General features: G+C 34.2%; 1 protein-coding gene across 1 annotated transcript in view; it reads right to left on the reverse strand.

The window, feature by feature from the left end:
- LOC127278551 (mucin-17-like) overlaps positions 1–19241 on the reverse strand; it is a gene marked incomplete at its 5' end in the record, with an annotated part of 69205 nt that extends 49964 nt beyond the window's left edge. The window contains one exon of the mRNA XM_051300313.1: positions 19118–19241. Within this exon, the coding sequence (XP_051156270.1) occupies positions 19118–19241 (124 nt within the window). The remainder of the gene's footprint in view (positions 1–19117) is intronic.
- Positions 19242–23062: the final 3821 nt, after the last annotated feature.

A 23062-nucleotide genomic window follows, 5' to 3' on the forward strand; every position in this document is an offset into this window, starting at 1 on the left:
TCTTAAAAATTTCTGCACATATTTTTCCTCTAATTCTGAGATAAAACAATAAAAGCCATCTCGATTACTAACAAATGCATTTATCTAGAGGGCATTTGACATCAAGTTTCACGGATCGAAAGACAAAAGAGAGAAAGGAGTAGGGGGTTTGTAGAGGCAAAACCGTTAATTAAGTGCCAATATACCTCCATTGAATTCGGGTAAAGATGTCGCGGAGTGGTTGGGGTGGGGGGGGGAGGTAATGCTTCAAGTCGCAGCGAAAATCCTGTCTGTGCGCGGATAAAGGATCGGTATTGATCGAGTAACATTCGCAACGAGACAGAACGACGTTCCGTCGCGCCAGCAACCGTTCTTCTCTCAAACTATATACCATCCATTCTTCTCCGATTCGTGGAAATCCGATAGACGGCATCTCTTTCTCGTTTCGCGTACCTACCCCTTCCCTCACTCTCTCTCTCTGAAACACCCTCCCGGCAGCCCTTTCAACCCCACCCCCAAACCCTCACCTTAAAGCGCAGCCACACGTTCTCTCTCTCTCTCACTCACTATGTATACGACATCTACAAGCGGGGGTCATTCCACCGTGAAATCATTTGTCCGGGACGGTGCGGTGGTCTACCGGGCGCGAAACGCCCGCAAATTGAATAGCTACAGGAAATGCCGACGGAACGAACCAACGAATAAACCCCCCTTTACCCCCCTCCCGCACCACTACCACCAACCTCATACTATGAACATCGCGTCTGCCTGATTTATTAGACTGTGTTGTGGAACAGTTCTTTTTACTTCCGGTTATCTTCATGTGACATCAAACAGGAATCATTTAAAATTCATGTGTAAAAAAAAAAAAAAAATGATTAGAAAATAATTGTTTTTTCATTAGCGAAATAATATATATTCTGTAATTTAGAATATTCTCCCTAAATTAAAATTTGTAAAATGTACTATTTCACATTAGTAAGAATTTTCTACTAATTTTTTAGTAGTTTTTAGTAATTTTATTTAGTAGTTTTAAATTTTTTTTGAGAAAATATTGGTTAGGGTTACCATTTTTAGTTAGTAAACTATACTGCTACTAATTTATTAGTTAGTTTAAATAAATAGTTTGTTGGATTAACTATTTAATTAGTTACCTTATTAACAAAAATGATTAGGCTGACTATAACTAAATAGTAACAGTAATTAATTAAATGGTAACAGTAACTAATATAATTTAGCAAAAATACTCTTACTAACGAAGTGGTAATTGCAACCAATCGTATCCTTCAGTGTACTACTCTCTAAATCTGAATTAGTAAAAATTTTTACTAATTTAAATTAGTGACTCACTTCTTGCTTCTGAATTAGTAAAATGTTACTAATTATTAGTAACTTTTACTAACAATTAGTAAAATTTAACTAATTCTAAAGCAAAAAGTGAGTCACTAATTTAAATTAGTAAACATTTTTACTAATTCAGATTTAGAGAGTAAAGTTTTTGTAAAAAGTGACTAAAAAAATTAATGAAATTTTTTATTAATTTAAACTACTAATTACTAAACTACTAATTACTAAACTACTAAAACTGGTAATAATTAGTAAGACTACTATTTCAATTAGTACACGAAGAAAAATTGAAAAACGAATAAAGTAACTTTTACTATACTTTAAAAGTAAAACCTAATCTGTCCGGAGTTTCTGCGCATTTCTGATAATTTTCACTCCGAAAATAGTAAAATTTACTACAAAAAATAGTAAAAATTATTCTGGATAGAAAATTTTACTACTTTTAGAGTAAAAATTACCAGAAATGCGCAGAAACTTTGGACAGTTAAGGTTTTATTTTAAAAGTATAGTAAAAGTTACTTTATACCTATGCACTAATTCAAATGCCTGGAATTTTGTGACTGATTTGACATCAATGACCTTTTTACTGATTTAAATTTAGATTTAGTAGAGATTGAACTCTATTTTTATATACTCTACTTTATTTATATATATATAGTCTGTAATTTAATGCGCTGAGCTAAAGCGCTTTTTCACGGGCAATCGATCCGGGTTGAGTACTGGTCATTGCCCCTATATGGACATATACACAATCACTCTCGGGGAAATTCTTAAGGCGCATTATATATATATATATATAGTCGTTTTATTGGAATAGTGAATTATTATCAAAGAGGGGAGTAATTGATTTTTTTTTTAAATTGCAACGTTTCAACTTCAACATTCACAATATAATAAATAGATAATGATGAATTAAAATTATCTGATATTATGTTCAAGAATTTCCTATGTACATATATAAATTTAGTTGCATTTATTTAAGACACAATTTATTTGAAAATGAAAATAATTTTGTCTCAGAGTCTAATCATTTTTTTTTTTTTATTTATTTTAAAAAAAGAATTTTATTTAACATAGCAAACATTTTAATTAGCGGATTTGGAGGCCCTGTCACAGTCCCACTAGGCCCTGGTCGGGGCCTAGTTTGAACCGATTGTAATCGAATTTTAAAATAAGTCGTTTTCTGTTACTCTTGGCTTGATATAGTGTTTATTTACGGATTTACGGCTTCCTGACGTGGGCCCTGCCAGAGCCACACTGAGCCCTCGTCTCGGCAATGTTTCAGTTGATTTTAATCGAGATGAAAAAAGGTTTTATATGTATATCCCGTGTAGAAATTGCCCTACCAGGGCCATAGTAGGGAATGAAACGCCATACCTAATTAGGGCCAAATTAGAGCGAACAGAAAATGTGGATTTCCTAATCAGGGCCACATCAAGCGGGGCGTTTCATTCTCTAATAGGGCAGCCTGATCCGTCCCCGGTTTGGGCCCAAGCAAAATTTCTAGACAGGTATGTCCGAGTGCTTTATACACAATTAGGGCTTCCTGACGTGTGCCCTGTCACAGCCCTACTTGGTAATTGTAATCGGGCTAAAACAGGGTTTTTTAATTAGGATCTGATGTGGCCCCGATGGTATGCCTTGTTTCATCAATATCAGGGACAGGTTAGCGAATTTATGTCACGGAAATACATTCAATATTCCTAGAAGAAATTCGCTAACCTGGCTCTGATCTGGATGAAACAGGGCATACAAACGGGGCCACAACAGATACTAATCGTGCCCTGGTTCGAATCGGGCCGAAATAGGGCTTCATCTCCAACTGGATTTTCATACGGATTTCGGACTTTTCGACGTGGGCCTTGCCGGGCCACACTAGGCCCTAGTCGGGGCACAGTTTCAGTTGATATTTATTTGGCTAAAATAAGTTTTTTGTGTATCCCTATTAGCGCGTTTCTTGTTAACCCGTGTATAAAAATTTTGCTAGGGCCCAGACCGGAGCCGCGGGGATCAGGCTGTCCTATTAGGGAATGAAACGCCACGCCTGATGTGGCCCCGATTAGGAAATCCACATTTTCTGGTCGTCCTGATTTGCCCCTAATCAGCGTTTGATTCCCTACTAGGTCACTAGTAGCTTAATTTCTACACAGGACAGTTTAGCGTTTTAGTGAAAAATTTCGCTCAGCTTGTCGTGGGCCTCGTCGGGGCCAGTTTTAAATTCCTCCACGGAAACTAAATAAAGATGAAAATAAGAGATACAAAAAAAAAAGGTGCAAATGACGTTAAAAAATGTAATTATTATTCGTGGCGCACAAGACAGTGTCGCACACAAGATTGAAAGTCGAGGACTGTTCTTGTAAAATACAGAGAGAAAAAAAAAATAAAGAAGGGTGAAACGTTTCAAACGAGAAAAGTGTGACAGCATTCAAAAGAGAGAAACGAAGGTAGCGCAGTAATTTTATCACAGAGTGTGTGTGCGGGAGGAAAGCGTCAGGTCCGCTTGAAAAGGGGTTTGCTGGTAAGGATGGGGTAATGGGGTGGGGTGTTGATGATGAGGGTGGGGGAGGGGAACGGTGCTAGGGAAGAAGGGGGGTGGTATAGTAGCAAAGAAAGAAAGGGCTTAATATCGTGTAACGTAATTTAAAAATGTAATTGCTCTTGTCATGCTCCATGCTGAAGTGGAGCGCTATGTGTAACAATGGGTGGTCGGACCTGTGTGTGCTACCGGCTTCGTAATAAGTTTTCATGTAAAGCGAACGAGGATTATCCAACCGTAAATGTGCAGGGAATTATATTTCACGAGCGGAAGCAGACTGTTACTGTTTCTCTCTGGCTCATCATAAATTATCCCAGTACGTTGAGAGAGAATCCGGATTTTGCACATTCGGCTATCTCGATCGAAAAATGAATCTAGGTGAGCTCGCGGGGTTATGAAAATTAAAAATTTCCTCCACCCCACCCCCCCCCTCGCCCCCTTTTGACTTATCAACAACCAAAACCAAATTTTCATATCGCATCATTATCACTTGCACCCCCCTCATTAACTTGATTATTTATGTTAAAAATAATTTATCAAAAATTGAATGTTTCGAACTATAATATTTATAATTACTAAAAATGAGATGAAAGCCGTGAATAAATTTACGACATGTCTATAGATAAGATTTATGCTACTTAATTTTTTTTTTTTTTTTTTTTCATTCAGCTTTTTTGGTGGTCGTCATATATATGGCTTTAGTGATGAAGGAAAAAAATAAAGAAAATTATAAATCGATCTCAAGAGTCTGAAGAGTATATATAATACATGAAATATATAGGTTTGTCAAGAGAGGCATACACACACACACACACACACACACACACAAAAAGGAATTAGCGAGCCGTGAACGTTGAAAGATGTCGTCAGAGTCTCTCAGAACGTCTCCGAGCCTCTTGAATAATTTGCATTAATTAACATTCCGGTTTTACGCGATTTGCATATTCCCCATTAAATTCCGACACTTTTTGATAGAGTGTTTTGCGATTTCAGAAGAAGAAAAAAAAAAAAAAAAAAAAAAAAAAAATTGCATTACCGTTTATTTATGTATAATATAGAGGGAATAAAAGGGGAAATTTAATAAGCTAGATGATGGTTTTTTACTTCCGTAAAAACAATCTCAGTTCCCAAAAGTTTCATCTAGGCTATAAATTATTCGCTATATAGTGGAGCATTAAAGTACCTCTCGCTCTCTCTCTCTCTCTCTCTCTCTGACTCTGTGTGTCTCAGCGCCCACAGCATTGCGGTCCAACGCCGCGCACTTCTCGTTTCCCATTAACCTTGACTCGATTAGGGGCTTACAAAGGATTACTCAAAAAGTTATCATATTATTACGCTCTCTTATAAATTATATTATCAATTAGAAATTATAGTCAGTAAAACATTTTTTGCATTCACTTTTTTGCCACGGGATTTATTATATTAGATCTGTTTGAGAGTGGACAATAGTAGATCATTTTAGTTTTTTTTTAGAAAAAAATTATAAAAATTTATACTATTTTACTGCGTTAACCAGGGTTCAAACTTGGCCCCGACCAGGGCCTAGTGTGGCTCTGTCAGGGCCCACGTCAGGAAGCCGTAAATCTGCAAAAAAAACTCGATATCAAGCCAAAGCAATAGAAGTGAATCTATTTCAGTCCGTTTAAAATCGACAATTTACCCAAACTAGGCCCAAACAAGGGCCTACTATGGCTCTATCAGGGCCCACGTCGGCATGCCTAAAATTCGCATCAAATACTAAATCCAGCTAGAAAAACAGAAGACGACGCATTTCAGTCCGTTTAAAATCGATTACAATTGGCCCAAACTTGGCCCCGACCAGGGCCTAGTGTGGCTCTGTCAGGGCCCACGTCAGAAAGCCGTAAATCTGCAAAAAAAACTCTATATCAAGCCAAAGCAATAGAAGTGAACCTATTTCAGTCCGTTTAAAATCGACAATTTACCTAAACTAGGCCCAAACAAGAGCCTACTATGGCTCTATCAGGGCCCACGTCGGCATGCCTAAAATTCGCATCAAATACTAAATCCAGCTAGAAAAACAGAAGAGAACGTATTTCAGTTCGATTGAAATCAATTGCAATCGGTTCAAACTAGGCCCCGATCAGGACCAAGTCAGGCTGTGACAGGACGCACGTCAGGAAGCCGTTAATCCGTTAATAAACACTAAATTAAGCCAGAGCCACAGAAAATGGCCCATTTCAGTCCGATTACATTGGACTACAGTCAATTCAGTCTAGGCCCCGACTAGGGCCTAGTGTGGCTCTAACGTCAGAAAGCCATAATTCCGTACAAAAAAAAACGAGCTAGAGCAATAGAAGAGGACCTATTTCATATACCGATTCAAAACAAGTACAAACTAGGCCCTGGCAGGGCAGGGCCTACCAGGGCCCTAGTAGGCAATGAAACGCCACGCCCGATTAGAGCCAGATCAGGGCGACCAGAAAATGTATATTTCCTAATCAGGGTCACATCAGTTCCGGCGTTTTATTATGTAGTAAAGCAACCTCGATCCGAACCCGACTAGGACATAATGTGGCTAAAACAAGGCTACATCTATGCCCAGACCAGGCTCTAACCGGGCTTAAAAAGAGGCCCTAATTAGAATATATACTTATTATTAATATATCTATCATTCGCCAAATAATTCTTATTCTGTAGTTCTAAATATCAATTTTCCGTTTTTATATAAACAAAATTTTTTTTTATTTTATATTAAGAAAAAGAATGACAAAATTACATTTTTATTTTTACTTTTCACCTGTTCTTAAAATTAAAGAAAAAATTGTTTTAAAAAATAATAGATAAGCGGAAAAAAATAAACAAGCCAAAAAAAAGTGATGGTCATAAAGGACAATTGAAAAGCGATGATGTGGAAAATACAGCCTCCTTTTATATATATATATATATATATATATATATATACCCTCGACAAAACTAAAATCTATTTGTTCTCCAATAAAGCGAAAACACCATCATTCTAGTTCTTCAAGTGACCCGAGAAACCCTATTTTCTGACCCTTAGGGAAGGGTCGGTGAAAAAAGCGGATGACGACAACGCCAACTGTTTTCCGATGTTCTTTTTTTTCTCTCTCTCTCTCTCTCTCTCTCTTTATCTCTCTTTTCGAACAGTCGATATACGAGGAAAGGTTTTGCAAATATTTGCGTGAGACGCCATACACCGGATGCCTTCAACATAGAAAATGTCGATTCAAGCGAATAAAGTCGACGGCAAGGGCGCATGATCTCCAAAGAGTATGAGAGAGAGAGAGAGAGAGAGAGAGAGAATGAGATGACATGTATCCTCGCAGAGATTCAGTTGGTTTCGCTTTGTAGAGGTCGTATTGTTCTAGACAAGCGAATGGATTGAAGACGAAGGCGAGAATTCCCCCCCCCCCCTCCACCCCCCTTACCCCTTGGAAGGAGCAGTCGCGGGAGTTAAAAGAGGAGAGAGAGAGAGGGGGGGGGGTTGAGATCCCAGAGGAAAGAGAAGCGAGAAAGGGGTGAAGTTGGTATAAGGAAGGGCGGAACAGGGTCCCGGGACTCGTATATAGGAACGAGAACAGATCGCCCACGGCTCCCGAGGGAGTGAGACACGAAGAGTTGAGAATCCGAGATGGGACGAGGTGAGACATATGAAACGGACATGAACTTTGAGCGTTGGAGAATAGAGAGAGAGAGGGAAGTAAAGGGGTTGCGCGTGAGGAAAACGGAGACGGTGGTCGAAGGGAGGCAAGAGGAGTGAGAGAGAGAGAGAATACGGCTCCAGACCCGAGACCTAGGTCGATATCAGCCTCGAGCAAACCAGACATCTACCGACCATTCGCAAAACATTCACCTCAAGTGTCCCCGGCAATGCCACCACCCTCTAGATCCGATACGTTGTTACTGTCATTGCTCCTACTGCTGCTGCTGCTGCAATGCGCGGAACCCCCCCCCCCCCTCTTTTCAAACCCAGGGAATCCAATTTGAAACTCGAGCTCTGAATTACTTTTCTACCTAATTAAGGCGGTTAAGGTTCGGATCAGAACTAACTTCAACTGTCCTCGCTCGATTAAATAAACTAAGTTGGGAAACATTTTTGTTTTTTACCCTCTATTCTGATCTTAAAATTAGGTTTATTTGGTAAATTCATTCTTTTGGTGGGCGAATGATATAATGGAAACCATCGAATTTGATTTCTACGAACTATATTGGTGGATAAATTTGGCAGAACTAGATAGAGCCCGATTAAAACCCGATTAGAGCCCGGTGTAGCCCTGGTCGGATTTTAACCGGGCTGCTTCGGTCTCTACATCTGGTCCACTGATACACTACTGTATCGATAAAAAAGTTGAATCCAGGCAGGGCCTAGTGTGGCTCCAACAGGGCCCACGTCAGGAAGCCAAAAATCCATATAAAACACTAAATTCGATTGCAGAGAGAAATAATTTTCAATTTTAGTCCTATACCCTGTCAAATTTCGTTTTTAGGAACTATATTAATAAAAATTATTTCCAGAACTAGATAGAGCCTGGTTAAAACCCGACCAGAGCCTGAAGTGGCCCTAATCGGGTGTTAACCGGGTTAAAATAGGGCATCTTTGGTCTGTACATCAGGTGCTAACTGCTGAAATAGGTATAGTTCGATCTCCACACCAATTCCTAATCGGTCTGAAATAGGGCTAATTCTATGGCCCAACCAGGTCCTAGCCAGGCTGAAAAGAGGCTACAATCAGGCCTTGTTATGTAAACAGAGGTAGCCCGATTTAAAACCGATCATACCCTAGGTGTGTCCCTAGTCGGGTTATAGGACTCTTTCTGTTTCCATACCAGAACCTAATTGGACTAAACTGGGGCTAAAACAAGGCCTTATTAGAGCCTGGTATGGAGACAGAAGTAGTCCTGTAACCCGACTAGGGCCACACTAGGCTATGATTAGTTTTAAATCGGGATAAAATAGAACTCTATCTAGTTTTGACAACAATTTTTTACCAGGTTCTAGTCGGGGTGTAATGTGGTTGAACTAGGGCTCTATCTAGTTTTGCCAACAGAGCCACACCAGCCTCTCGTCATGGTGTAATCGTGCTGAAATAGGGCTCTATCTAGTTTTTGGCAACTAGTCTCTGATCTGTGTGTAATTGGGCTGAAATAGGGCTCTGTCTAGTTCTACCCAATTTCTCCACTAATATCGTTCTTCCAAAAAACTTTTATAGTCCCGAAAAAAAAAAATTTTTTGACCCAAAAGTCAAAACAATGAGTCCAAAATTAAGTTTAACAATGATGTTTTTCCTTGTTCATTATTTGAATAACGATAATGATGATAAATTTCAGTTATATTGAAGAGAGCTATATATATATGTTTCAAACTCGCGTGAAGATAAGCAACCCTAGGGCAACGAGCCAGATCTCACTCCCGGTTGTGTCGTTTCAATCCCCTAACCAGAGGTTCTCGGCACCAGCCCTCTAAAATTCTATTAATGACACTCCACGTGCGCAGCAGGAGAAGCATTTTCTCGCTGGTTTCCGGCTTTTTCAAGACCTCCAAGAAAGCCGAGCGTGAAACGAAGGCCGTCGGACTTTTAATTGGGTTCTTCAGCGAGTGAGTGTGAGAGAGAGAGAGAAAGGAGGGGGTGGGGGATGTGAAGAAGTTGCAGCAGCGACGTTCGTCGATAAGGGTGTGCGACATTTTTTTTCCCCCATTCCTCTAAAAAAGGGTGTGTTTTTCTGATTATTTTTTTTTTTTTTAAGAATTAGATTTATCTAAACTAATTTTTTTTCTCAAAACAACAAATAATAATAATATTCTAATTTATTAACATCAGAATTTTTGCCAAGTATTTTTGTAATATTAAATAAGGCAAACATCGGAAGTTACGCGCTATAAATATTCGTTGAATTGAGTGCATTTAGCTTGGAAAACTTACGATTGCATTAACACTTACAGAGTTGGTGCTATACTTCATTTTTAATGAGTATAATAAATTTATAGTGCGCCACAGATCGGTTGGAAAAAGAAGGAATAAGAGAAAAACGGAAGGAGAGAAAGAGAGAGAGAGAGAGAAAACGAGCGATATCGTTTTTATTAATAGGAATTCAATTTCCGTGGAGCAGCCTCCGCAATTCGAAGGAAATCAAATTATCTTCGGAATTATCGGATATGCCTGTGTGCGTTCAACATGGAAACGGGACCCAAAGCGGAACTTCCAGATCGTTTATACGTCATTCATATCAACCTAACAAGTGAATTCTATTTATCAGCGGATAATACATATATATATATATATATATATATATATACTATACATAAAAACATGAAATTAAATGCGAAGAGTATAAATTTATAGCAAATTGTGTGGAAATTTTAAACGGGCTCTGATAGGGCCCAAGTGGGGAAGCCACAAAATTTGCATTAAACTCTAAATTAAGTCGAAGAAAACAAAAAAAATTCCGATTAAAATCTATGCAAACAGGTCCAGTCAGAGTCAGTCGGGGCTGTAGTGGGGCTGTAATAGGGCTCGCGTCAGGAAGATCCAAATTTGAATAAATCCACTCAGAACAAGAAGAAAGCTTTAGTTTAGTACGATTAAAGTCTATTTAAATGGGGCCACAGTCAGGGACTATCGGGGCTCTGCTAGGGCTCGCCTTAGGAGGCTTTAAATTTGAAAATAAATCAATAAATCCACTCGGGAGCAGAAAAAAGCTTTACTTTAGTTCAATTAAAATCGATTTAAACTTTGGCCCAGACCAGGACCTGATGTGGCCCTAACAGGGCTCATACCGAGATACATCAAATTCCTTATAAATACGATCCGTTAGAGGCGACAAAATAATACCAATTCCAGCCCGATTAAAAAACAATTCTAACAAGGCTCCGGTTAGAGTCTAGTGGGGCTCTAACAAGGCCCCATTTAGGGAATCTTCAAATCCAAAATAAACACGCACTTTATTCGTAGCCAAAGAATAGTTTCTATTTCAGACCGATTAAAAGATATGCAAACTTTGCTCCGGTCAAGATCTGTTATGGGCCTGGTGAGGCTCTGTCAGGGCTCACGTCAGGAAGCCTCAAATTCGCATTGAACACTAAATCCGGAATGGGACACAATAGAATTCCTATTTTAGCTTAATTACAACCTATTTTAGCCCTATAAAAATGTAAAACTGAGTTACAACCTGGGTGTAGTGGGGCTCTGTCAGGGCTCACGTCGGGAAGTCTCGAATCCGCATGAAATACCTAATCCAGTCAGAACCACAAAGCAAGCTCTATTTTAACCCAATGAAAATCAATTTAAAGTTATTGTCAGCCTTGGTCTGGCTCTGGTAGGGTTCTAGTAGGGCTCTATTGGGGCTTTGATAGGGCTCAAGTTTCGAAGCCCCAAATTGAAAAAGTGTATCAATAAATCCACTCGGGAAAGAGAAAGAGCCTCAATTTCATTCAAATCGGGCTCTGACTAGTTTCTAGTGTGGCCCTCACCTGGTTCCTAATATCATTCAGATAATTGGACAGTTTTTTGCACAAAAATAGTATTACAAAAAAGAATGTCCAACGCCTAAGAAAAATTACTTTTAAGTAAATTTTTATTGCCATTTTATCTCATTCTGGTTGGCCATCTCGGTATAACTTTTCTATGTTTGATCGCGTAAAACGCCGGAAAAGAAGTCGAGAGAATAACATGGGTTTTTCAAGAAAATCGAGGTAGGAATACGGGATTTCAAATCCCTTTGCGTTTGTGGGATGCTCTCGAGTTTACCCTCTCTGTGAGCTTTTTTTATAGTTCCCTTACTTCTCGCTAAAGGTGGGGGGGGGGTGAAGGACCCCTTTTTAAGCAAATACAAAGAGGATCCGCTGTCAGAAACTCTTTCGTGTTTCCTCCCTCCTTCTTCTTCTCTCTCTCTGTCTCTGTCTTTCTCTTATTTTTGCCTTGTGTTGCGAACTCGTGAACTTTCTCAATACTATATATATATATATATACATATAAACCCTGCGGAGTTTTCACAGCGGTTCTTGGATTATGAAATACGCGCGACATTTTATTAAAGGAAAAAAAAAGACTGGAATAAATCTATTCACCCTCTGCGCATGAAAAAATTTAAATATCCTTCAGCAATATCTTTCATTGAATTACATTTGAAGGGTGTCATTTTTATAAACAGCCATTTCTAAGCTAAAATATTTTCACAAGACGCGTAGCTGCAATTTAAGATATATATATATATATATATATATATATATATATATATATATATATATATATATATATTAAGGGGTTTGAGAAAAATTTTTCTTTTCGTGAAATTGACTTGTATTTTATTTGTGTAAAAAAAAAGGATGTCACGTAATTTTACAAATGTCTTATTTTGAGACACTTTTAAGATATTTTAGTGTCTTAAATAACAAGCAATAACGGAAGGTGTTGGATATTTTCATAATAAGACAACATTAAAACATTTCGTAAATGTCTTAATATATATACCCATAGAAGAAATTTTGCTGTAGACACTAAAAATGTTTTAAAAATCAGGACAAAAGTGTCTTAAAATAAGACAGTCGTAAATAAGAATGATTATGAGAAAAATATACAGAATCTAAGACACTAAAAAATGACTTAAAAATTCGGACAAAAGTGTCTTCAAATAAGTCTTTCGTAAATAATAATAATAATAATAGTAATAATAATGATTCTTAAATTAATCGGAATCTAAAACACTAAAAATGTTTAAAAAATTCGGACAAGAGTGTCTTAAAATAAGACATTCGTAAATATTAATAATAATTCGTAAAATAATCGGAATGTAAGACACTAAAAATGTCTTGAAAGTCAGGACAAAAGTGTCTTAAAATAAGACAGTCATAAATATTAATAATAATTTGTAAAATAATCGGAATCTAAGACACTAAAAATGTCTTAAAAATCAGGACAAAAGTGTCCTAAAATAAGACAGTCATAAACAATAATAATAATAATTAAATTGTTCGGAATCTAAGACACTAAAATGTCTTAAAAATCATTGAAAATGTCTCAAAATAAGACACCGTTTTTTGCATAGTTATTGTCTTAAAATATTGATAAATTTCACCGGTTTTAATGTTTTCTTCTTAATACAAATAGAAATGACGAAACATTTTTTTCCCTTTTAATTAACTAGTGAAATATTTATTCTATATATATATATATATATATATATATATATATATACGTTAGTTTAGGGTGTGTCCCCCTATAAAAAAAGGCCTATTGTTTTCATTGCTTCGATTCAGGGAAAAATGAAAGAGAGAAAGAGGCGAGAGTGTAGATCAAATATCTATACAGCCTGTGAAACAATGGGGTTGGAAAGATATTTGCTATATGGTCAAAAAAAAAGAACCGAATTTATTCGACATATCTCTCTTATTTGAAAGCAAAAATATTAACTTTAGAAAATAATATTTTTGGGACGCATGGCTATTCGAAAAAAAAAAAAAATTACTTAAAATTTTCAATTTAAAATTTTTTATTAAAATTTAATTAATTTTTTTAGACAAATTTTCTTTTTTCGCATATAGCATTTAATTTCTTTTTAAAACGAATTTTCACTTAACATAATTATTAGCTACCAAAATTTTAATTTTGCAGAATTTTTATTTCACAAAATTTCTGATTAAAAAATTTTTAAATGTCAATATTTCTAATTCACCATATTATATTAATTTGTTCGAATTTTTATTTAATAGAATTCTTAAAAAGCCGATTTGACCGAAATGTGCAAAATGTCCGAATAAACATAACCTACAAAAAGATTTTGGCGCGATTTTTGAAATTGACTAATCATAAATTATCAAGAAAATCGTGATTAGTGAATTTTTAAAAATCGTGCAGGAAATTATTTTTTTTTTTGTATAGGTTATGTTTGTTCGGACATTTGCAAATTTAGGTCAAATCGGCTTTTTAAGAATTCTATTAAATAAAAATTGTACAAATGAAAATTTGTAAAAATTAATATTCAGTGAATTGGAAATTTTAATATTTCAAAATTAGAACAGCGAAATGTTTCACTATAGTAGCAAAAGATTTACTTTGTTTTAGTAAAACATCTTTCGCTATTATAGTGAAACCTTTCGCTGTTTTAGATAAATATATTTTTTCGTGTATTAAAAAAAAAAAAAAAAATACTAAAATTTTAGAAAATAATAATACTTTGTATTAAAAAAAAAATTTATTAAAACTTTAGAAAATAATATTTTGTATTAATAAAAAAATAATAATGTGAAACGAAAAAAAAGAAGTAAAGTTCGCAACACATTTTGATAAATATAAAAGAGAAAATGTGACGCGAGTTTATGAATGAGTTTTGAAACAAGTCACAGATATATGGAGGAGTTTCCAGTAACGAGGGGTTGTATATATATATATATATATATATATATATATGTTTCGTTAACTTCCAACGATATACGCCTACTTATAAGCTCTCGCTAATGCATTTGTCCATGTCATTCTCATTCTCAGGGATGCTAATGAACTGAAATAACTCTCCGAGGATAGGAAAAACGAGTAAAGCGTTTTCCACCTGGCAATATAATATAAGCGTGTGTGTGTGTGTGTGCAATTCTCATATATACATTTACAAAAGTGACGTTTATATTTACTATTGCCTTTTGTATATACATATATACATATATAGATACATTTTACGTTCGTATTGTTTCCTTCTAACAGGAAACAATGGAACGTATCGTCAAAGCGTAAATCAAGCAGTTATCGGTTTCTCGTTACATCGAATACCAAAACATTCGTCCAATAGGATTTCAGCCTGTTGAAAATTTAGGTCTGATAACGACGCATATCCGTTGTACATTTGTACCGCATACTATGCTCTTGTTTTCAACTTCAATTCATATTTCCAAATGGATATAAATTTCTATTTCTATATTATATATCATTTTATACAGGATGATTAAAATGTACCAAACGTACCACCAAAATAAATTTTGGTTTTTAAATATGGGAAAAAAAATTTAGAAAAAAGATTTTGTATTTGCAAAAAAATCGTTTGGTTAGGAAATTTTGGATGTCGTAAACAAAATTTCGATTGTCGTAACCAAATTTTATTTGTCGTAACCAATTTTTACAGTTATATCTCAATAGAACATTTAGTTAGGCCAACAAATTTATTTGTTTGAATATTTTTAAATTCCAACCAAAATTTGGTTACGACAACAAAATAATTTAGTTAACACAATAAAATAGTTTAGTCTAAAAAAACAAATGATCGTTGTCCTAATGAAAATTTGGTTACGACAAACGAATAATTTAGTTAAGTAAAAAAAAGACTAAAAATTAGTAGAAATTTTCACTAATTTTAAGTGAAATATTATTATTTAAATTAGTCATAATTAATAATAAAAAATCGTTAGATTAGTCATAATTTTGAATGTCGTAATCAAATTTTGGATGTCGTAACCAAATTTACTTATTACGTTTGGATGTCGTAACCAAATTTTTTTTTGGCTGAAACAAAATTGTTGAGTTATCTCAATGAAGCATTTGATTAGGCCAACAAAATTATTTGATTACGACAACCAAATAATTAAGTTAAGTAAAGAAAATAACTAAAAATCAGTAGAAAATTTTCACTAATTTTTAGTAAAATATTACTATTTTCATTAATAATAATAATTAACAAATAATCGTTTGGTTTGACAATTTTGATTGTTGTAACCAAAATTTGGTTGACTGAAACAAAGTTGCTGAGTTATCTCAATGAAACATTTAATTAGACCAACAAAATTATTTGGTTGAACATTTTTAAATTCCAATCAACCAAATGATCGTTTCTTGTCGTAACCAAAATTTGATTACGACAATCCAATTATTTTAGTTAATGAAAAAAAAAAATATTACTAAAAATTTTGGTAGAAATTTTCACAAATTATTAGCATAATATTACTATTTGATTTAGTAACATTTTTTTATGCTTAACACAAAATTATTCGGTTGTCGTAACGAAATTTTTGATTTTTAACAATCATTTGGTTGGGTAGGAATTTAAAAATATCTAACCAAATAATTTTGTTCGCCTAACTAAATGTTTCATTGAAATAACTCTAAAATTTGGTTACGACAACCAAAATTTGGTTACGACATCCAAAATTTGACATCCAAAATTGTCAAAACAAACGATTTTTTTTTGTTAATTATCACTAAATAAAATAGTAATATTTTACTAAAAAATTAGTAAAAGTTTCTACTGATTTATTTGGTTGATTCAATCAGAATTTTGTTTAAAAAAAAAAAAAAATTTGGTTGTTTCTAACAAATTCTGTAGAAATGTAGAATATAGTCTAGAATAAGAAACCTGTTTTTAATATATACTTTTCCATCCGGTTTCTTTGAGTTAATAATAATTTGTTTTTTTTTTTTTTTAAGTGAAATATTCCCAAAAGTAAAGTATCTAAAAGAGCGGCATTAATTCGAGTATAAGAGGTCAATTTTAGGGGTGCATAAATATTCAACGGAAGAGCAGGTTCCGCTGCTAAAGAACAGACGGAATAAAAGGGGTCCTTCTCTCACACACACACTCTCTCTCTCTCTCTTTCTTTCTTTTCCCAAAAAGACATCATTTGTCTCAGTGCAAACGTTGCATTATATATCTTAAATATATAATAAGATCAGGAGATAGTTCTGCCTTCTGATTAATGGTGATGTTCTCATTATCAAACTTCCTATATGCAACGATACACTTGCACGATTTTAGGGGTCAAATGCGTGGGATATATCTTACTATTTACATAATAAAAATAATAGTAATAATAATATTAATAATAATAATACCTAATAATAATAATAATAATAATAATAATTAACACCTTTTTTTCTACACTGTAAAAAAATTTATTTCTATTCAAATAATTGTGGTTACTTAACTATTATATCAAATAAATATTTACTTGAACCAAATAAATTTTTCGTACAATTAAATTTTACTACAGAAATTATTCACTAAAGCAACAAAAGTTTTCGCTATTCTAGAGAAACATATCTCTGTTCCAAATATATTTTTTTTCCGTGTGCTAATAAAAATTATTTGATACTAATAATAATAATAATAATAATAATAATAATAATAATAATAATAATAATAATAATAATTAATATTATTAATACAAACAACAATTATTTAATACAAAAATCCTCTTTGAAAACAATTTATCGTCGGGAAAAAAATATTTGCCTGAAACAGCGAAAGGTTTAACTGAAACAAGTAAAATTATTCCTACTAAAGTGTAACATTTCGCTGTTCTAGGTAAATTTTTTTTTCCCGTATATACAGCAATCCTCTTTAAAAACAATATTGCGCAGGGAAAAAAATATTTATCTAAAACAGCGAAAGAATTCACTGGAATAGCGAAAGGTTTCATTGGAACAAATAAAATTATTCCTCCCTATAGTGAAATGTTTCGTTGTTTCAGGTAAATCTTTTTACCATTTCAAATACTGACATTTTGAGGAAAATAATTATAATAAAAAATAGTCTCAATTAAGAAAAAAAAAACTAAAACTATCCAGAATATCCAATTATAAATTGACTTTCATTAAATCAAGAAAAAAAAACTATTTTAATTTTTTTTTTTTTGCAATTTATAAACATGTAAGACATGTGTTACTATACAATGTTTTAGACCCCTTGTCTGTCTGTCTGTCTGTCTGTTAGGGCCTGATCGTGATAATTCTAATTGCGAGAGGTGGAAAGGTGACAGAAGGTGAGAGAGCAGGTGCAAGCTGATAATTACATGTTTCTGTTTGGTGCCTTCACTTCTAAGTGGAATAATTCGATCGAGGGTCTTTTATATATATATATACTATCGGATCAATCCGCAGCACCTTTTCAAGGCTTATTTTCAAAAGCCGGACTGTGGGTGACGAGCGAGAGATCACTTCAAGAGGTACACGAACACAACAAGGGAGAAAATCCAAAACATTGTTGTCATCCAATCTATTTACATCAAATCCCCTCAAAAAAAGGAAAAAAAAACCACACACACACACATCACTATTGTCACTTCACAATTTTTCATACCGCAAAGTGATGTATTGTTGAGAAATTTTTCTACTTTGATCCTATTTAAAATGGGATCAAGGCAAGGATAGGTTTTCCTTGTTTAAAAAAAAAGGAAATATTTACGTTTAATAATTTAATTTTATTTTAGAAATTTGATCAGAATTTCTGGTAAAAATTTCAAAAAGAAATTTCTCGAAATTCAAAACAGAGCACTGGACAGGGGCTGAACAGTTTTCCTAGATTCAAAAAATAAACTAAGTTTAAAAGAATATTTACGTTTAACAATTTTTGTTTATTTTAAAATTTATCAGAATTATTAGCTGAAACCGGGTGCTAACTAGATTCAAAAGAGGGCGCTGGTCTGAGCCTCAACAGTTTTCCTAGTTTGGAAAAAACTAAAATATAGTCATAATATTTAGATTTCATGTAATTTTATTTTTTTTTAGAAATTTGATTACAATTCCCCGCAGAAATCCCTAACAGAATGTTTACTAGATTCAAAATAGGGCACTGGACAGGGGCTAAACAGTTTTCCTAGATTCAAAAAATAAACTAAGTTTAAAAGAATATTTAAGTTTAACAATTTTTGTTTATTTTAAAATTGATCAGAATTATTATCTGAAACCGGGTGCTAACTAGATTCAAAAGAGGGCGCTGGTCTGAGCCTCAACAGTTTTCCTAGTTTGGAAAAAACTAAAATATAGTCATAATATTTAGATTTCATTTAATTTTATGTATTTTAGAAATTTGATTACAATTCCCCGCAGAAATCCCTAACAGAATGTTTACTAGATTCAAAATAGGGCACTAGTCAGGGACTCAACAGTTTTCATAGTTTCAAAAAATTCCCAATAAACTAAGTTTTTAAAAAAAATAACTTTCTGTTACAAAAAGTTATATTAACAATTTTAAATTGAAATTAAAAATTAGTTTCTTAGCGAAGGACCAAATAGAAAAAACTAGCCAGTACCCCATTAGGCCCATATTTAAAATTTCTGCCCAAAATTTAGTAAATAAATCTAAAAAAAAAATCCTTTGCTCTATAAATTAATTTAAAAAATATATGCAAATAAAAATAAATTTAGAATAAAGTTTCTCCTTCCCCTCCCCCACCCCGCATTGTTTGTGATATATATTAGCTCAAGAGTCGCGTCTCAGAAATGATTTTCATGAGCCATGACAGCAGAAAGTTGTGAATAATTTAATTGCAGTGTCAAAAGTTCTTATTGAGAAAACGTACCTTGGGGTCAAAGTTGAAGACCTGCTCAGGCCTTAATGGACACTCAAGACCGCATTTGCAAGTTCCCGCTGTTGTCAGGTACTCCTTCAATTGATCCAGCGAACCCAGCGCCGTACTGCTTGGACTATAAAAAAGAAAAAAAAAATAATTTCAAATTAAAAATCATAATTTCTTTTTTAAATTCAATTTATCGAAGTAGAAAAAAAATAAAAAATGCAATTTATCGAAATAGTTCAAACATAACCTCAAAGTTCAATGTCATAGGTCAAACATAACCTAAAAAATTTCAAAGATATAGTTCCCAGGGACCATTGAATTCAAGACTATGTCCGACAAACATAACCTTAAATTTCCTTAATCAAGAAACGAACATAACCTTAAAAATTTAGGTAAAAATTTAATAATTTTAATATTTCCAAGCTTTCAAAAAAATTAACCCTAAAAAGTGGAAAATCATGGGCGTAGCCCCCTTTAGTATATATATATATATAATCATGAAAAAGATTTCCCTTGACGTGGAAAATTGTAAGAAGACGTAGGGGGAGGGGGAGGGGGTTATAAAAAAAGCCGACGACGAGAGGATAAAGCGAAGGGCAAGAGGGAGGCGATAAAAAACAGACACGGGTTCATTGGCTTCTTGCCTGTTTATACCGATTACACTCGACTTGCGAAAGATTGTTAGATGCAGAGGGACTCACTCTGTTTGGGATGAGGCACTTTCAGAGTTTCCTAAACTAATAACCTCTGGCGTTATAGTCGGTCATTGAGTCTCGACACCCTATGATCATCATCCCCCCCACCACCACCCTTTCAGTTCCCTTTCACAGGTTTCGGATTTGTTACCCTCGCATCACACTATATATATATAATAGTCAGCGTATTTTCGTATAAATATATATCAAAACAAGATAATTAGATGTCAATTAAAGGGCCATTTTTCTTCTTCACTTCCCTCCAAGTAGCTGATATATAATATGTTTAATACTATTACTATAGTAACCATTACTATGGTAAACGTTACTTTTCAAACCGTTACTATAGTACCGTCACCATACTATCCATTATTATGGTATGCGTTACTGTAGTAATCGTTACCTAATTCACCATTATTAAAATAACTATTACTATAGTAACCATTGCTATAGTAACCATTGCTATAGTAACCTTTACTGTAGTAACCATTGCTATAGTAACCATTACTATGGTTAACATTACTTTGATAACCACTACTATAGTACCGTTACTATTGTAACCGTTACCGCATTAACCATTACAATGTTAACCGTTACTACAGTAACTATTACGATGGTAACCGTTACTGTAGTCAACATTACTATCGTAACCGTTATCATATTAACCATTACTATAGTGACCATTACTATGGTTAACGTTATTTTGCTAAACATTACAATGGTACTGTCACCATACTAACCATTACTAAAGTAATCATTATTATAGTAACCGTAACCATATTAACCATTACTATACTAACAGTCACTACAGTAATAGTTACTTTGGTAACCATTATTTTGGTAAACATTGTAATAATAACCATTACTATTGTTATGGTTTGTATGGTAATCATTACTGTGGTATCTGTTACTACAGTATTCATAGCTACGATGATAGTTACTATATTTATCATTGACACATAGTAACATGAAAAGTCTGACTAAAATACACTTTTACTACTGATATTTTAAGTCAGAAGAATTTAAATTGTTGTCTGACTGACGTTGACTTTTACTACTTAAATACTTTTAATTTTTAGAGTTTTCAAGTATCGTCTGACTGAAAACCGATTTTTACTACTTACTCATTAAAGCAGAGGTAAATTTTCAGGGAATTACTTTTGATATCTAATTTTTAATTTATAAATTAGATAGAACAATTTACTACTTGCAATTTAAAATATCAGTAGTAAAAGTATATTTCAGTCAGACTTTTCATGTTACTATGTAGCAACGGTTAACAAAGTAACGGTTACTGTAGCAATAGTTACATTAGCAACGAATACCAATCTAATGAGTACCATACCTAACCATTACAATAGTAACAGTTATTGTTGCAATGGTTATCAAAGTAACGGTTACCATAGTAATGGTTATCAAATAACAGTAACCATAGTAACGGTTATTGCGACAATGTTTATTATAGCGATACTATCATATAGTAATGGTTACTATGAAAACGATACTATGATAATGTTTACCATCGTAATAGTTACTGTATAGTAACGGTTACAATAGTAATAGTTAATATGGTAAAGGTTATTATAGTAATGGTTACTACAGTAATTGTAACTGTAGTAATGGTTAATATGGTAACGGTTACCATAGTAATATTAATTACAGTAACGGTTACCATTGTAATGATTAATGTGGTAACGATTATAATAGTAACGGTACCATAGTAGTGGTTATAAAAGTAACGTTAACCATAATAATGGTTAATATGGTAACGATTATAATAGTAACGGTTACTATAGTAAAGGCCAAAATAGTTATGGTTAATAAAGTAACGGAATTATAGTAGTGGTTACTATAGTAATAGTTACCACAATAATGGTTAATATGGTAACAATTACTACAGTAACATAGTAATTATTTGGTTATACCAAAAAAATTGTATCAAATAAAAATTATTTGATTCAACTAAAATGTAATATGAGTAAATTTGCCCTACAAGAGCTTTTGATGTCGCAGCAAAAGTTTTCAGGATATTGTAAAGAAATCGGTAAGCTTTCCATTTGAAATAAATTTCCCCATTCTCCACTTTAGCAACGATAGTATAAGGACGTGGAGGCAGAAAAAAGGATCTCTCTCCAAGTGGCAGTCGTGCATAAAACAAAATACAGTATAAAAAGAAGCGAGAGGGCAAATTGAAGTCAAAAAAAAAGGGGAATTCGGGTCTCGAAATAAGTCGTCGTTCCGTTCATTGGGTGTCCCATTCCGTTGAAGTGAATATGCGGATTTGGTATTGGAATAAAAAGAGAGGGGGGCATCTTTTTTAAGAGTGGTGGAGGGAAAAAGAGAGGAAAGGGGATTCTTATCTCGTGTATATAGATAATGCACATATACCTGTAACCGCGGCAACCCATTTTCTGCCGCGCAAGCGAAACACGCCGCAACCGAATCAGAATACAGCTGTGATTCCATAAATAACGAGAGAGAGAGAGAGAGAGAGGAGCGCCGTTTCCACTTTCCTCCGGAGTAGTAGTAGTAGTTGTGTAGCGAGGTATGCGCAATGAATTATATTTAGGAAGGGCTTGCCTAAGCTGCTTGTCCTCATAAAGTAGTCGACCGACTATACACAAACCAGTGTCAGCCTTATTCAGTCCACCCTCTGCTCCTCGTCGTCCCTCTTTCTTCTCCCTTTTTGAACCCCTTCCATTCCTCTTTCAGTGCTATACGACTTCTCATTCTCCTACTCATCCTCAACCTCCATTTCCTCATCTCCTTGGGTTGGACCCCTCAACCTACCATTTCTTTGGCTCTGCTTCCTTCTTCCGCGAAATTACGTAATCATGCTTGTCCCAGACGTCGAGTCATCTTCCCGCACTCCTCTTATTCTATATAACAATTCTTCCTTCTTCTACTTCTACTTCTCTTTCCACAAGACTCTGGTCGCTTAATGTCATTCGTTAAAATTGTTACGACGTTAAGGAGTCTTTTGATACCTTAAAATTTTAGATTGGTCTTTAGAGATAACAACTGCGAAATTACTCTTTTATCTAAATTGTTTAAATTGCTTTTTTTCCGTTTAGTTAAACCACAAAAATTGGTCGAATTTTTCCTCTACGTAAAACATGGAACAAGTGTCACTATTGCAAGGTTGAAAAATTTTTCCTGAAGTGATTTACTGTTGGTGTGGTAAACATTACTATGGTAACTGCTGGTATGATAACCATTACTATGATAACTATTGTTATGATAACCATTAGTT

Source organism: Leptopilina boulardi, unplaced genomic scaffold (genome assembly GCF_019393585.1).
Source record: "Leptopilina boulardi isolate dan_hultmark-lab unplaced genomic scaffold, ZJU_Lbou_2.1 LbouV2_207, whole genome shotgun sequence".
Taxonomy (NCBI): Eukaryota; Metazoa; Arthropoda; class Insecta; order Hymenoptera; family Figitidae; genus Leptopilina; species Leptopilina boulardi.